Raw genomic sequence first — 17,113 nt, forward strand, 5'->3', positions numbered from 1 at the left:
AAATTTCAAAACCAAGAAAATTAAAAACTTTTCCAAGAAAATAAAAGAGTCTTGCAAAAACTAAATTAAATTCTTAAGTGTGTATGTGTGCCTTTATGCATATACACAAATATGCGAGTATGTGTGTTATGTGTATAAATACATATATACATTTAGGACTATTTTCCTATAAAAGAATAATTATAGATATATAAATGTATATATGTGTATATATTTGATTGCTTGATTGATTTTGTTTTTGTGAGCCAATATAAGGCTATATATGTGATATATATGTTGCATGTATAAATATACATGTGTATATACATGAGAGGAAAATAGAAAATCCTTTTGTGTGAAAAGGTGGAAGCCCATCGCTCTTCCTCTATTTTTCTATCTTCTCTCTCGGCCCACTTGACCAAATTAGCCCAGCCCGCCACCTCTCTCTCTTCCCTCTCCTTCCCTCAGCCTGGACCAAGTCGGGCCAGCTGGCTCTCTCTGCTCTCTCCTCACCTGCGTTGGAGCAATCCCAGCACTTCCCTCTCCTGGGCTGCTCAGCGCGCGCCTCAGCCTAGCCACCCCCACTTGCTGCTTCTTCCTACTGAAAGCGCACCGTGCTGATCCGCCTCCGCTCTGAGCCGTTGACCAGCCGGTCCGGCCTATCGTGCCCATCTTCTGCCTCACGCCGAAGTCTGCTTCCTTCACGAGACCGAGCCGACCGCGCTAATCCACGCCTCGCCCGAACGATAGACCATCTAGAGACTCCCGAATCGAGTTCATGAGAGCCCCGTGACCTATTATCGGCTTTATCTACAACAAAACGTGTTTAAATGAGGAGATCGACTTGGATTTGGCCGCTGCTACCCTAAACTCTAACCGAGCTTTCCTCGGCCTCTCTAGCCCTCCCCACCTATATATAGCAATTCCTACGATGTCCCTAGTTCATCCCAAACTTTTTCCCTCACTCACTGATGCTAGGGCGGCTCTGTAGAGCCCTAGCTTTGCCGACGAGCCACCATTGATGCTCCTCAGTCAATCTCACCAAGCTTGCTGCCTTTGTGCCGCTTTGCCATCACCGAAGCGTCCTAGAGCTCTGCCAAGACCCGAAACAATTTCTTCTGCCCTTGCCCTTGCTTCCTGGCTGCCAGAGCGCCATCGCTAACAAGTCTCGAAGGTCACCGTTGCGGTACGCCATCACCATGCTGCCTCGCCACTTCCCAACCTCATGGTTGCCCGAGGTGAGATGCTCATCCTCTCCTGATTCTTTTGCGCGGCTCACCGTCAACCATATTTGAGTGGAGTGCCACTCTAGTGAAGCTCTGATGAGATCGCCACTACACCTGAGCTCCCTCCATCGCCGGTTGCTCTTGCTCCAGCCATCTGACCTTCACAGTCATCCGATTCGAGTTCAACGACCACGATTAGATCTAACCCATACCCTTTCGGCAACCAATCAGAATTCGTCACGTGTTCATATTTAATCCAGTCAGCGCTCTCAACCAAGTCAGCAAGCCACGTCATCCTGCCACGCCAGCAAATCTGCTGATGTGTCATGACACATCAGCCAAACAGCCCAGTCAGCTTTGTTTTTCTTTTATTACTGTGATGATGTCACAATACTTAATTATTGGGCAATAAATAGATTTCTAGTATGAAATAATTCTACAAATAATAATAAATAGGGAATTAATTTATGATAATGTTTAATAATTTTTTAAATAATGTCTTTAGTTATGTTTAACGTTTTTATATAGCTTAATATTTAAAGTTAATGCTAATAAATTCTAGAAAATCATAGATGACTTTGGAAAATTTTAGAAACTTCTTAGAAACATAATTTCATCTGTAGTTAATATTTTTAGTCATGTTTTGATCTTTAGAAAATCATAACTTGTTAACTGTAGCTCCATTTTGACTAGTTCTTTCGCTGGATTATCCGGAAAAGCGTGATCTTGTATGTGATGATATTTGTTGTGTGATATTTGGTTTTTTTAGACCTTGGTATTTATGTGTTGCCTTTTTGCTTATTTTTGTGAGTAGACGCCGATGTTCCAAAGGAGCTAGATGGACTTCAAGACCAGGACTTCACTAAAGACCCAACTGAGTCGAGAAGGCAAGTTGTGTTCTTGATCATATTTATCCCAGTTTTATAAAAAATTTTATTTTATAAACATGCATGCTAATAATATGTTGGAAATCCCAAGTGTTAGGTGTTACTATAGGATCTAGGATACCGACTAGAGGGGGGTGAATAGGCGGTTTTTAAACTAATTGCTAAGCGATCAACGAAACTTGAGGAAACAAACTAAAGATCACAAGAGCAATATGAAAACAACTAAGAGCTATGTCAAGGATTGCGATCCTAGGGTGACATGCAACAATTTATATTCTAGAAAGATAAATTGATAAAGTAAATTGCATGAAAGTAAATTGCTTAACGGATGACACACGAAATTTATCTCGTGGTATCGGTGATTTGCCGATCACCTCTAATCCACGTTGAGGTGAGTTCAAATTTCAAACTATTTCTTTATCAAGTATCCAATTCTCACATGAGAAAGGGCTCATACCGAGCAACTTGATCTTAAGCCAAAATAGAACAAGAACTACTCAATACCTTGATTCCTCTAGTGTATCACTTTGTCGCTCCAGCAAGGCGTGCTCAAGCCTCTCACAATCACAGCTGTGGCTCCTTCATAATCTTCTTTGAAGGGCTCAACAGCGCGATAACCTCTAAGCCGTCTAGGAGGCCGCAACCTCTAAGAGTAACAAGTTGATGAAGCTTACTTGAAGGATCACTAGTGCCTCAATGCTCAAACTCTTGAAAAATTATGGACTAGATGCTCTCACACTCTCAAAGATGCTATCACTAAGCCAAGAGAGGGAGACGAGGAAGGCAAGAGCTTAAATGGTTGTAATGAAATGCTAGCTTATATTTCTTGAACCAGCCAAGCTCTTATTTATAGCCCACACTCATGAATGTGGTCGTTGCCGTTGAAAAGACAGCTCAGCCACTCTGGCGGTCTGACTGCAGGTCACATAGCGGTCAGACCACTGCCTTTACAATGGCTATAGAAAGTGTCATGATGACCCTGACACACGGTCGGCGGTCAGACCGCAACCCCTCACGGTCAGACCACGAGCTGGCACTCTATTCCGAGGGCGGTCAGACCGCTAAAGAGACCAGAGGGTCCAAATTCCTCTGTTCGTTTGGTTGTCAGACCGGCACAACCTTCGATCAGACCGGGACTGGGTTCTACTCAGCATCGAGGAGGTTTTATACAGCGGTCAGACCGGCATCTCCGGTGGTCAGACTGGGACTGGGTTCTACTCAGCATTGAGGAGGTTTTATACAGCGGTCAGACCGGCTTCTCTTGCGGTCAGACCGCCAGAACTCAGAAACATCCCAAAGATGAGAATTTCCTTGGTTTCTCTCAAACTAAATTTTTCACTCTATATAAAATGCAAGTTTGAGCAATTGTGGCACTATAAATACCTCAAGTAGACGCACATCAACCCCTCTTTATAGTACAGCACATATCCTATCAATCTGGTCAATTTCTCTTCTCTAATCTCCTTTTGACGGGTAAAAGAAAATGCCCTACAATTATACCTTTGCCTTGAGCTAGCCATTCTTCATGTTTTTCCTCATGCATTTTCTAGCTCCGCAACATCTTTGTGATTAACCTTTTCATAACTTATTCAAACATGTTAGTCCACAAAAGACATATTGTCATTAATTACCAAAACACGAATTAGGAATCTAGATGCTTCAATCTCCCCCTTTTTGGTAATTGATGACAATAACACTAAGTGATATGATTTAAGTTTTGAGTCCACTTTTAGCCATTAGCAAAATGAAGACTCGAAGGTGAGTTTCTATAGCAAGAATGAAATTAAATAAAGATAATTTGCTATAAAAACTCATGTTAAGGTAATCTCTCCGTACACATGTGCCCATAAGATTAAAGAGAAGAAAAATGGCACATGTTATAGATTAAAAAAATGATTGAGTTTATGAGATATGATCAATATAATCAATAAGATCACCAAAATCAATATATCACTTAAGAACATTTTCCTCAAGACATCCAATAAAGTTAGAACATATAGATAAGCAAATAAACATAGTTTATCATATACTGTATGGTTTGTAATTTTGTGCTCTAAATCTTAGTATTTATGTATGAAGTTTGGCTATGATACTACAACTATTATATTATGCGTATCAGCTACTTAATCCAGGGACTGATACAAGAGGCATAAGTGATCTCGGGGTTTGGGGTCTTACTTCTGTTGAGAGTCTAATCTTTTCTCTTGATGTTGAGAAGAAAGCTCGAGCTTAGGATATGCATAACAAAGGAGGCGATGGATAGTCTAGTGTAAATATGGTGCAACAATCCTCTAATGAGGGCCTATTTCTTTAGTGGTTCGTGTCTGATCCAGCCGGAGAAACACTTAACTCTCTTTCACCCTTCCTTCTCCTGGTCACACTTTGCAGCTCATGTGGTAAAGGCTCTAGGCCCTTGGGCTCTTCCTCCCTTGGTACAACAGGCTTCTTCAATACTTCGTCCATATGCTTAGCAGTTAGTTTATCTAGCTCTTCCCACAGTGCATCAAACTTCCTCCTTTGATTCTATTTTCATAGCTTCTTAAAAAGATTCATCAACCTCTTGCTCCTGAATTGTTTGTAGAAGTTTGCTCTGAGATGCTGCATGCACCAACGGCTATGCAAATCTGGTCACTGCAATACCCCATCTGCACCACTCTGTAATATGTTGATAGCGTTCAACAAGTCTGCATGACGATCGTGGAGTACACACACGTTAGGCCTGTTACCAACAACACCTCTCTTAACCCATTGCAAGAACCACAGCCAACTATCCATAGATTCGCATTCAACGAATGCAAATGCCAAAGGTACAACCTGGTTCTCACCATCTACGCCGATAGCTGTGAGTATCTGCCCCCTTTATTTGCCTGTGAGTAATGTCTCGTCCACACACATCACCAGCTGGCAATATCGGAATGCCTCGTTCATACAGCCGAACGACCAGAACGCCCGCTGAAGGACTTGATCTCCATCCTGATTGACAAAATCGTGAATAGCAATATAAGTGCCCGGGTTCCTCCCCTGAATAACCTCTAGCAGGTAAGGTAAGTTGTTGTATGAGTCCTTATACGTGCCAAACATCTTCTCTAACACCTTCTATTTCGCTCTCCATGTCATGTCATATGAATCTCGTACCCAAATCTATTGTTGATAGTATGCATAATTAGTATTCTTCATAATCATTGGGTACATCACATTTGCAACATAATCAGTGCTCATATTCCTGTGCGGGTGCAGAGGTCAGCTCAAGTTGCAAGTATACAGCTCAACAATAAACGCTACCCATATTGTGTCACACCTTGGCAAGAATCCATGAACTCGCCAAGTGCAACCTTCAACTAAACATTTGACATCGTATGTCTAAGGATTAGATATTACTACCTTAAACTCTCTCTTCTCCGAGAAACACCATCTCTTCACTACATGCTGCGGATGGATCTTGTCATGAAATATTTGGCTTTTGATCACCACGATGGAATCATACTCCCATACCGATTCGTGTCCATCGTTCACCGTCAACTTCTCCAATGCAAAATTCTTCCGTTCTTCCAGAATTCATACACCAGAGTCCACAAATGTGCAGAACTCGTTGTTATCTGCCTCCGTCTGATCCGCTAGTGCCTCGTCCCACTCCCTGATCAGCATGCATTGCGGCCCGATTTTCTTCCCCGTCATTAAGTTCTTCTCTCGCAGTCTGTATCTCAACCGGTGCACTAGTCTATAGGGGTACCTCTAGAACCACACTCTCCTGCACCTCCTCAAGGATAATATTTTCATCAATAGCTTCTACGGTGCTAGGTCCGGCTTTTGTCGATGCAACATCGCTCGCTTCTACAAGGATGTGTTGAGAAAAACACCGTCTTAACCCCAGTGACACAAATTGCTACCATTACTTCGAACATGTAACCTCCAAGAGCTCCCGCTGCTAGCCAGTTCCTCAACGTCTAGGAATCAGAACCTTCACCGTCAATCGCTGATATATCGGACTAAGTTGCAGCAAATTATACAGCCATCCTAACACTTGGGACCGCTGAATCTCTCTCGGACTACGCAAATTTGTGTCCATATACTAAAAGTTACTCAGATCTACCCCACTGTCACAATAGATGACATATCCAGGGCTGTAAAAATCCTAAACCCCACTACGATCGACATACCTGATTCAACAACCATACTATACTAAGTCAAGTTAAATAATCGTAACCAATATACAACGGCTACAATCACAAAATCTATTCAACCTCATCACTTGTATTCTACATAACCATCAAAATCACCGCTAATTTACTCTTTCAGTTCGCACTATACCATTCTAAATATATTGCTTTAAAAAATAATTACTACATTTCTATTCTAAATATCCTGCGGCTATTAAATATTTATACTACATATTCATAACAATTCAACATCAAACTAGCCTATATTGTCTAACTATTGAAAATTCACAACAATTCAAATGTACAATTCTTTCATCGACAAAAAATATATACATCTAATAATATCTAATTTTCAAAATGATATTAAATAACCTATTTTAATTCTACATTACCAAAATTTTAAAACATTTCAACTATTCCACATTTTCTAACTAACTATACTATATTTTCTAGTTATAGCTAATTCCAAACCATATCTACTCTACTCTACTCTAAATTTCATATCCGTATTTTTCTAAATTATGTACTATACTGGATATTTCTTTAATAGTCTCTAACTATTTTTCTATTGTTTTCATAAGTATTTCTAACTTTCTAACTATTCCTAGTTTCAAACTATTTTTCTACTATTTTTCTTAAATCACCTACAATTTTTCTAACTGCTACTATTTTTTTTTCTAATTTTCTAACTACTCTAAATTTGTAATTAATTATAACTAATTAAAAAATAAATAACACTTACCGACTCCGCTACACGTCGGCTGAAGCCGCCCGCCTGCTCGCTGCCGCCGCTCTCACCGGACATCGCCGCCGGCGGCACACCGCACGCCTTCGCCTGCCGCACGCCACCCTGCTGCCTCCCACCGCATGACGCCTCACACCGCTCGCTCGCCGTCGTCACTCGTCGCCGCCCGCTCTTTATGTACGGTCGCGCATGGGAGACGAATAAGCAGCCGTGAAATATATAAAGGTCTGTCGGCACTCGGAACGCCGACAGGCGTGTCGGTATTCCATGTGCCGACAGGCTCGCCTGTCGGCATTCCGAATGCCGATGTGCCGCCACCTGCACGAACTGCCTACGTGGCACCACTCTTTAGTTGGATCCACAACCTGTCGGCTTTCGGAATGCTGACAGGCTCCTGAGCATACTGCCACGTAGATTGTCGATATACAGAATACCGATAGGTCCCTTGTCGGTATTCCGTATGCCAACATATATTTATTCTTATAATTTTTTTAATTTAGCTATTATTTTTATAATTTTTCAGTAAAATAATATTATTAAAAAAAATTCGCTAGCCCTGCCAATATTCGAGCACACCCTTGCAATTTGGCTATGGTTTGAAGTACTTTCAAACTTTAGCATGCTAATAGAAAATTTGGCTAGCCCGTTAATTCCTTGCAAAAACATTGGCAGGCTTGAGAGCTTAGAAAACCCTCGCCCAAAGGCTAGCAAGCCCACCTGATGGAAGCTAAAGGTAAGTGACATTAGCTAAATGTTGCATGGATTCCAAAACACATATATTAATAAATTTTAAATTATTTTATCTACTAAACAGAATATTTAATTTCCGATCTGTTTACACCATTATATTTTTTAAAGATCGCACATGAATATGTTTTGTTAGGAAAAAACAACGATAGATGTCATATGTAATTAGTAAGCTTGAAATCATTTTTTCTTTTATTTTTTTGCATTGACTGTAAATTGACAAGACTGCAATATAAATAACATTTTTTCATCTGTATTTAACATTGTCTGCGTTTAGATGACACCAAAATTTTGACGAAACTAATTTGGGCTCGAAGCAAACAAGCTCACTCAGAAACCGTCCCAACCTCAAACCGACGCGTAACCGCAGCAAAACCGCCGGGCGCGTGGTGGGCCCCACTTGACCCGATTATTTGACAAGTCCCTAGAAGCTCTTCCTGCTCACCCGGTCGTCGAAAGCCGAATCCAACGGCGCGCCGCGACTGCTCTCCACCGCCTTGTTCCCCTGCCGTAGCGCCGCTTCCCTCCGTCAAGCCCTTGTAAATGCGCGGCCCGATTGCCCGAAGCCCCCCGAACAGAGTTTAATCGCCACAGGAGGAAGCCATTGCCGTGGTTTCCCATCTCCATTCATGTAGTCCTCTTCTCCTGAGAGAGAGAGAAAGAGAGGGGCGGATTCGGTTTCTTGGATTGGTTTGAAAAAAAAAAATCGGTTTCTTGGAGATTCGATTCCGAAGCTGGGATCGGTTGGAGTTCTTGAGGCGGAGGCGGTTCTTGTTTCTTGTAACCGAAAGGTGGTGGCAGTTGGAACATGGTATGTGTACTCGATTTCTCCTCTTGTGCTGTTGTGATTTCCTGTCTTTTTTGGAGGAGTGAGTTCGGTTGGCCATGTGCCCACAAAAAGATGGTTTCTTGGCGACCGATTGCGCGTGGACAGCGGATCAATAGACCGGGCTTGATCTGAATGCTCCCATTGTGCAGCAAGATTAGGGCATTACTGTTGTGAGGCGCATTATTGGTGTACCGTTCGCTTGGGTATTTAATCAGGATGGAATTCACGTTGGGGCCATGAAATGTTAATCATGATGGTATTGATTGCTCCCATTGTGCAACAATATTTTTTTTTTGTGGTATTGTGCAAGAAGATTGGGGCAATAGGGTTGTGAAGCGCATTGTTGTTTTGCACTGTTCGTTTTTTTTTTTGTTCTGGTACTCTGGCATTCAATCTGGATGAAATTCGGGTTTGTTGTGGTGCACTGAAGGGGTCCTTTTCCAAGTTGATGTTTGACAATTTGACATGGCTGCAAATATACCAATTACATGGGACAGTAACCTACCATTATGGTCCATTTGTTTTAGAGTCTGTTTGTTTCAGCTAGAGATTCTGAAAAGCAGCTTATAGAAGCTGGACTGTGAAAATCTTTTAGATTTTAGATTCTAAAAAAATTTGATGGATAGTTTAGTAAAATGGACTTTCACAATCTATCAAAATCTGAGAAAAAACAGCTTCTCAGATTTCCACAATCCAACCAACAAATTTTAAAAAGCTATAACCAAAAGCTGACTGTTTGTTTCAGCTTCGAATTGTAAAAGCTGAAAGCCACAATTCAAAACTGAAACAAACAGGCCCTTAGTGCCTTTTGTTTGCACATCACTGGTGGGTGCGTGTCATAACCGGATGACGGCCGGGCACCTGCGCTTGGTGCAGGGTGTGGCAGGGATTTCGATTTGGCAATGTCAAGGATGGTGGCAATTATGTTAATGTATGGGCAGCATTGTCACTTAGGTGGATCAGATGTAAGAAAGGCAAATAAGAAGTTTATGTGGCAATGCAAGAGATGGATGTATTAAGAGAAACATATTATGCTCGCGCATATCAATGACTAATATTTGAAGCTTCTGTTACTGTTTGTAGTCAGTCTAATACTTTTGAGTAATCAATTGATGTAACACCCGGATATTGTGAGTTACTTGTATAATTGATAAATTTGATAACAGCAAACCTTTTGTCATTTATGCAGAGCACGGTGTGTGAAGTGTGTGGAGATATTGGTTACAAGCATCTTCTGGTATGTTGCAGAGACTGCATGTGTTCTGCTGCGCACCAGTATGTTTTCTTTTCACCCTAATGATGCTTTATTTTAGTAAATTTGATTTTATGTTATTCTTAATGGGCATAGTCAACAATAAATTTGTTCCTTATGAAAAATCTATGATAAATCACGCCAAGTGTGCTACCTTCTGTAGTTTAATTATGATTGGCCTTTTCTTATTATGATTTGTCATTGTGTAGATACTGTTTGGACAAAGTTGTCTTTGATGCATCATTAGCAGACTGGTTGTGTTATGAATGCCTACAAAGGTGTGGTGAAGCTTCTTGCAGCAGATCTCTAGAGAAGGTGTCAAGTGAAAGGCCACCAAGTCATGCTCATTTTGGTTCTACAGTACATCAGCCAATTACCAAGAGAGTGGAGTCAGCAAGGCATGCAGGGCCATGGAGAAATAGAAAAAGTAAATCATACATGATTAAACATGCATCTCTCAATAAAATTTATTCTTCACGAAAGAAGCACACTAAAAAGAAGCCAAATATGCGACCAATGGGCAACTGCACCAATAGAAAAGGACGAATTGCTACAAGTACTGCCCACACAAGTGCGAAGGCATTACATTCTTGTGAAACCATTGGGACAGAAACATCTAAGAGCAACAATGGTGAGAACCAGCAGGTTGACAATGAAAACTCTGTTGCATTGAACATTAAGCAGCCTAGCCCCTTGATTGTGAATTGCTTGGGTTATACATTGGGAGATACTGACCAGTCTCACCTCTTGAAAGCAATGGAAGGGTTGGCTTGTAGTTCGAAGGAAGCCCCACAATCGCTAACAGCGCCATTCAAATTAGTTATGAAGACAAAGAATGTGGTTTTAGGATCAAATAAATTAAAGTCATCAAGTCCCACAGCTGATCATGGAAACTCGATTCTTGAAAAAAGTGGAGACAAATCGAATAGCATGAAGGACAGTGGTGCAAACTTGTCATGCAAATACACCGATCATGACAATCAGACAAATCAACACGCTTCAGTTGGCTGCAAGAATACAAAAGTCAAGTCTGAAAAGGATAATAGAACTGTGGCTGATGCACATCAAAACAAACACTGGGCAGCGGCCTCACTGAGAAACAGCAAGGACAAGTCTGAAGCACATGGTGATAGTAGTAGCAACGTCATAGATAGCTTGACGCTGGAAAGAGATAAGGAAGAGGTCAGATTCCAACTGGATTATAGGGCTAGCAATGAGTGGCCGCAGAGAAGCATGGCTGCCAATGTACCACTCTTGTCCACTCTGCAAAATGATGTTGTGGACAAAGTCATGCCATATTCACCAAATGATGGTTGTGAGAAAGTGTTTCCCTGTGCTGGCATAAAAAACATCCCAAGTGTTCGAGAAAGAAGTATAGATTCCGTTGATATTTCAAGCAGCTCTCAACAAGATACCACACAATCATCAGAAAGCAGTGAAAGATTCGCTGAGTGTCAGAAGGGTAGCTCTTGTCATCGTGGGAAAACTGTAATGGTTGCCACAACATCCTTGTCATCTGAGGAGTCAGGTTATACCATTATTCAAGTTACTTGCATATGTGCCTCAAATTCTACATCACTTATTATTATAGTTTGTTGTGAAATTTTGTACAGGAGAAGACATTCCCTCTGAAAAGGAATGTTTGGAGTCGGATGATCTTCAGGCACCCCCAGGGGCTGATTATGTTCTATCACGTACAAGTTATCTATCTGAAGCACAGAAGGAGAGAGTAATGGCATTTATCCAGGAAACTCAACCTGAAATCACTGTTTTTGTAGCAATCATGCGGAAGAGCAGTGTTGAACCCCCGGGTCCTTTTCTGGTAAGTTCACTACTGTTGAATAGATAACTCACTTTTCTCAAATATTAACTTTTTTGTTGATAGCTGATTCCGGACATGCTGCCAATATATTAATATATTATATGGGAAAATTAGCTATGATGTTCGAGTTGTCATGAATCTTCTGAACACTTCTACCTTTTTTATCTTGATGATTGAAACGATTTTGTTTAGTATTCTTGGTTGTTTTTTTAACCGCATCTCATCATATTCCATCTGTTATCAGGCTATTTCCAAGGAATATGCAGTTGCACATTTCCCACATGAAAGCTCAACTGTCACACTTCAGAGGCCTGGCAAGAGCAAGAAGTGGCATCCCTTATTCTACAAAAGAAATGAGAGTAGGAAGTACATGCTTATGGGACGGTGGTTAGACTTTGTCCATGACAATCATTTGCAGGAGGGAGATATCTGCCTCCTTGTACCGACAAAGGGTGGGGGAAGATCCACGTTTACAGTCTATCTACTTCGTGCAACAGCAACTCATTCCAGAGGAGGAGCTGGTTTTCAAAGGGTTGGTCCATGCCCTGGTGGTTCTAGTGCAGAAGTCCATATTGAGGAACCAACCGATGGTATTATAGCAAAATATTAGAAAATGAGTAGCATTTTATATTATTCCTTTCTTATGGCATAATACTTTCTCTGCAGAAGCACATGTTTCCTCGGAAAGAGACATGCATGAAATTTCTCACGAATCTCTGGAGAGCGAAGACTATGGTGGTCCATCTCAGCCTCCCTACATTGTACCATGCAAGAGTGATCTATCTAAATCCCAAAAGAAGATTGTTGAAGAGAGAGTGCGAGCCATCCAATCCAAAGTTCCCATTTATGTAGCAGTAATGAAGAATAACAACGCTGGCGTCGCTCAGCGTTGGATGCTAGTAAGCTCAATTCTTTTTTTTTTTTGGTCTTGAATTATTATTATTTTTATTCTCAAGGTTGCGGTTCCTGTCATCTTAACCTGATTTGTTGAAGTGGACATGTTTTTGTCATCTGAACACCAAAGTTGCCAACCTTTTCAGTCGCCTTCATATCAAACTATTTGCTGTTGCACCATAGAAATGTCATATTTTACCTGAAACAATCAACTGTACAGCCACCAATATATAACCTAGAAATTGACTTCTTAATCACCAAGTTATTCAACCTGACATTATAATGTGTTGCTAACTTTATATCCATATTACATTAGGAATTAGGTGTACGATATGCTGCTTTATATCTTCCAGCTAGTGGGCAAACTGTGATGCTCCACTGCATGGGGAAGACATGGAAAACCCAGATGGTGATTCACAATGGTAGAAGGTGGTTTCTTAATGGAGGTTGGACCAAATTTGCTCGTGACAATGGTCTTCGAGTCGGTGATATATGTCTATTCGAACTGAAGAAGAACGAGAGGAAGCTTACAATGACGGTCCATATCATTTCCAGGGAGCAGTTTAGTTTGTAGAAGAAAATGTGGCCCCTCTTCTTTCTGCTGGCACCTTGTGGGTTATTTTGCTTGTTTTGTACTCTGAAATTAATCCATGGTTGTGGCCGCTGATCTGCGGAAGATGTTAGAAACCAAGTTGTCTGGCCAGCTCTCTGATGTTTAGTTATCCATCCTAAGAGAACCTAGTAATTTCTATGTTTGGTGATTCCTTTGTGTACGTGATGAAGAGTTTATCTGGCTGAAAAATGTAACATTTTTGCTAGCTAGTATATGTTACATTTTTTGAGTTGTGTTTTCGATTTATCACTGTAGTGATGGACGATGTCACAGAAGAATTTTCAGGATAACTCTAACGCCATTATCCCAGACTGCAGTTTGGAAACTCTAAAAAGTCACTTTATGCTATATTGGTGTATCTTCTGAAAGTTCATTATACACTTATCTAGTTGTGTTCCGTACATACTTTGACAGTTCACATGATATTTATACTTTGTTATCTAGTTTTATTCGGTAACGACCATTGTAAATATTATGTACAGTAGGCTATGCCTGTCATAAACTTTATACTATAGTCGAAAAAAGTTACTAATGAGTTAAATTATCTGTTACGCATAGATTTAACATTTTTTTCAAATCCCAGTTAAAATTAACCTAGCTAATTTAGACGGACTAGATAATTATATCTCGTTGACAAGAGGACGAGAGGTCTAAACAATGGAAACTAGGAGCCTGGAGTGCAGTAAATTGGCGGTACTGGAGGAGTTCTGTGAAAGATCCGTTTCCATGAAACCTGTACTGCTCTAAGTTTTTATTTATTTATTTGAACTTTCTAACAAGAAAATAAAAGGGGAGAAGTTGCAATATATTTTAATGCAAACTTATTATTAGGCAAACAAATGTGATAATATTTTTGAAGCAATTTCTGAAAATTCTTTTTACAGCTGCTCTTTAAATATTGTCAATTAAAATAAAAAAAACATCTCAAGGTCAAATGGCCAATAGAAAATGAGACATCAGATCCTGCTTTGGTACCTTTTAGATTAGATATCTTTTCCGAAAAGATGAGAAGTTCAAACATAATGCATACCATCAGGTTTTAGAAAACAAAATTACTTTTGTGCGATCTAACTGTACAAAACGAGCCATCAGATCCTGCTTTGGTACTTTTTAGATCAGATATCTTTTCTTCAAAGCTGAGAAGTTCAAACATAGTGTACGGCTATAGAAAACAAAATAAATTTAGTGATTCTAAATGCTCTGTCCAAATTCAGCGGCACATTTATTTTCTTATTACAGTATCTTATGGGAGAACTCCCAGCGAGAGATGCAGGAAATCTCTAGAAGGTGCCTTTCACCTGATCTTATTTCTGATCTTTTCTCCTCCTATGCCTCACATATTAATGGCCTAACGATTTTTCAGTGGAGTTTAATACTACAGGATGGGGTTCTTTTAACCCAAATTGCTATACAAGTACCAAGAACTCAAGTCAAGTGCAACAAGGATGATTAAAACAAATATTCTTCTTTTATATAAAAGAATAAGTTACTTTTCTATAGAAAATAAATATGAGCGCTATATAAAATCGCCTTGTGGAAATGCGGGTCTGAGATTAAGATAGTACAAATTTGGGATGCAGAAGGCACTGGCTAGTGTCAGGCCTGATCGGTCATATCTTACTTATCTGCATAGGAAATCTCCCAAAAGATTCAGAAGCGTTCAGTATTTTCTCTGAACTCTGGCTGAGTTCACATGAGCATATTTTCTTATCTTTATTTTCACCCACTTTTTTCATATTAAACCATTTTCAACAGATACTTAAAAAATCATTATCTATAATACTATTACAAAATTTTCTAACACTATTACAATATTCTCTATTTTTTTATCTCCAACAGCTACCATATTTCTTACCTTCCATTACTCTCCTCTTCTTTTCGACTCCACAATCATACTCTATGAACAGTATTGAGGATTGCTACAGCTACAGGTGATACAGCATCTGTTGGAGACCGATACGGGAGCCAGGATTGGCAAAAGTACAGCACGGTAATGAGCATAGTGTTGCAGACTCGATTTTGCAGACGCTACTGGAGCTAGCCTTAGTAACCAGAGGCGTCCAAATGGGCAGCCCGGCACGACACGGGCCCGGTCAGGTACGGCCCGTTTAGGCACGGCCCGTTACAGCTCGTTAGGTAAACGGGTCGTGCCGTGCCGGCCCACGTGTCGTGGCTGCAGCCCAGGCACGGCCCATTTAAGATTGGGCCGTGCCGTGCCGACCCGCAGCACGGTAGGTCCAATAATGTTTTTTTACCTGTCGGCCCCGTTAACACGTGAAAATCGAAAAAAAACATCACAAAACTGCCAAATGTTGGGATCAAACTCACGATCTCATACATGAAAAACAACTACTCTACCACCCTGTTAAGTATCTCTTTATATATTAGGATAAACAAATTATATAAAATCTTAAAAAAAGAGAATAGGAGGACTAGCCCCTCTTGATTATCATATACATAATAAAAAAGTTTATTTTTACATAAAAGAACAAAGAAGAAGAGAAAACAAAAAGGAAAACAAAGTTTATTTTTACATAAAAGAACAAAGTTTCTAACTCTTCCTGGTGCTGTAATGCTTACCGATCACAAGTTCAACTATCATGCTTGTGTGCCTAGTTGCCTACACATCTTGTCTTTTCCATTCGGTTTTCACGGATACATTAGTATGTGGATAGTGGATTTAGTACTTTGACGAACTTGATTCCCGCTAGTAAGAAAGTTCACACACCCCGTGTGGAAATGTTTGGAAAATGACCATACCCTGATACAGGATCGGTCAGCTACTAATCTCCTTAAACCAATATCTAACAAGTACTTGAGTGTTTATGTGACATGTCCAAGCTTAAAACAGGAGCAGTATAGACATTAGGCAGGCCAAGTTTCCACCCTTGGCAAAATTTAATTTCTTTCATGTATCTTACCCTTCTTGCATACACCATTGATAAATGCTGAATAAAGTTAATAGCATCTGCATAAATCCATGCACGCCATACTCTACAAACCTCCCACGGCTGACACTTGACAAAAACTGTTAATCGGAATAGTATACAGATCTCACTGCTTGTCGTTTTTCATTATTTCAGACCATTCATAAGATCGAGTGCTGCTCCCAGTTCGTATTCGACAAAAAAACTAATTTATTCATATTAGTTTCTTAGTGATGGTATTGACATTGGTCTGTTCTATAATCTTTACTGTTGTGAATTTTGTACATGACATGATTATATGTATTTCCGATGTTGGGTCTGCTACTATTAAACTAAACATGTAAGCAATTTCCATTTATGAATACATTTCCTGACTAAAGCAAATATGTCTTACATTACGTCATATATTTATCTCAAAAGGTACAGTTACAGGACTTGCTCTGTTTACATCAATACTTCTTCTTGTTGTTACCACAGATCGTGCCCAACAGATTAGTTGTCAGGAACCATCAAATTAGAATCCCCTAAATGGTAGTCTATATTATGTTGAAGTTGAGCGTTACAATAAGATGGTGCTTAGACATGGATGGAAGGCATTGTTGATGCCCATCACATAGAAGGGAATGACTCCTTGCTGTTCCGTCACATTGAGAAATGTTGTTTTGAGGTTTTGATCTTCGATTCTGATGGTTGTGAGAAAGTGTTTTCCTGTGCTGGCATAAAAAACACCCCAAGTTTTCAAGAAAGAATTGTAGATTCTGTTGACATGTCATGCACCTCTCATAATAAATAGGTTTGCAACGGGCAACCCCACACAACTAATCCAAACATGCATTTGATACAGGCAACTTTCAACTCAAACATGGCACCAACTTTGAACTATATTTGTTAGATTTTTACCTCAACAGGTGAAGAACTTTGAACTCAAACATATAAATAATCAACTCCATATCACCGGAATTCGACTTGAAATTTTGGACACAAATATTAAGAAACACTGAAGTAGAATCATTGACTTTGAACTCAAATGATTGA

The 17,113-nt window shown here is 40.1% G+C and overlaps 1 protein-coding gene across 1 annotated transcript; it reads left to right on the forward strand.

Moving 5' to 3' along the window:
• Positions 1-8,132: 8,132 nt before the first annotated feature.
• Positions 8,133-13,596, forward strand: LOC133912877 (uncharacterized). The gene is made up of 7 exons (XM_062355830.1): positions 8,133-8,552; positions 9,760-9,845; positions 10,032-11,350; positions 11,436-11,644; positions 11,889-12,234; positions 12,311-12,543; positions 12,855-13,596. The coding sequence occupies exons 1-7, from the start codon at positions 8,550-8,552 to the stop codon at positions 13,110-13,112; spliced, it is 2,454 nt and encodes an 817-aa protein (XP_062211814.1). The 5' UTR covers positions 8,133-8,549; the 3' UTR covers positions 13,113-13,596.
• Positions 13,597-17,113: the final 3,517 nt, after the last annotated feature.

Source organism: Phragmites australis, chromosome 3 (genome assembly GCF_958298935.1).
Source record: "Phragmites australis chromosome 3, lpPhrAust1.1, whole genome shotgun sequence".
NCBI classification, from domain to species: domain Eukaryota; kingdom Viridiplantae; phylum Streptophyta; class Magnoliopsida; order Poales; family Poaceae; genus Phragmites; species Phragmites australis.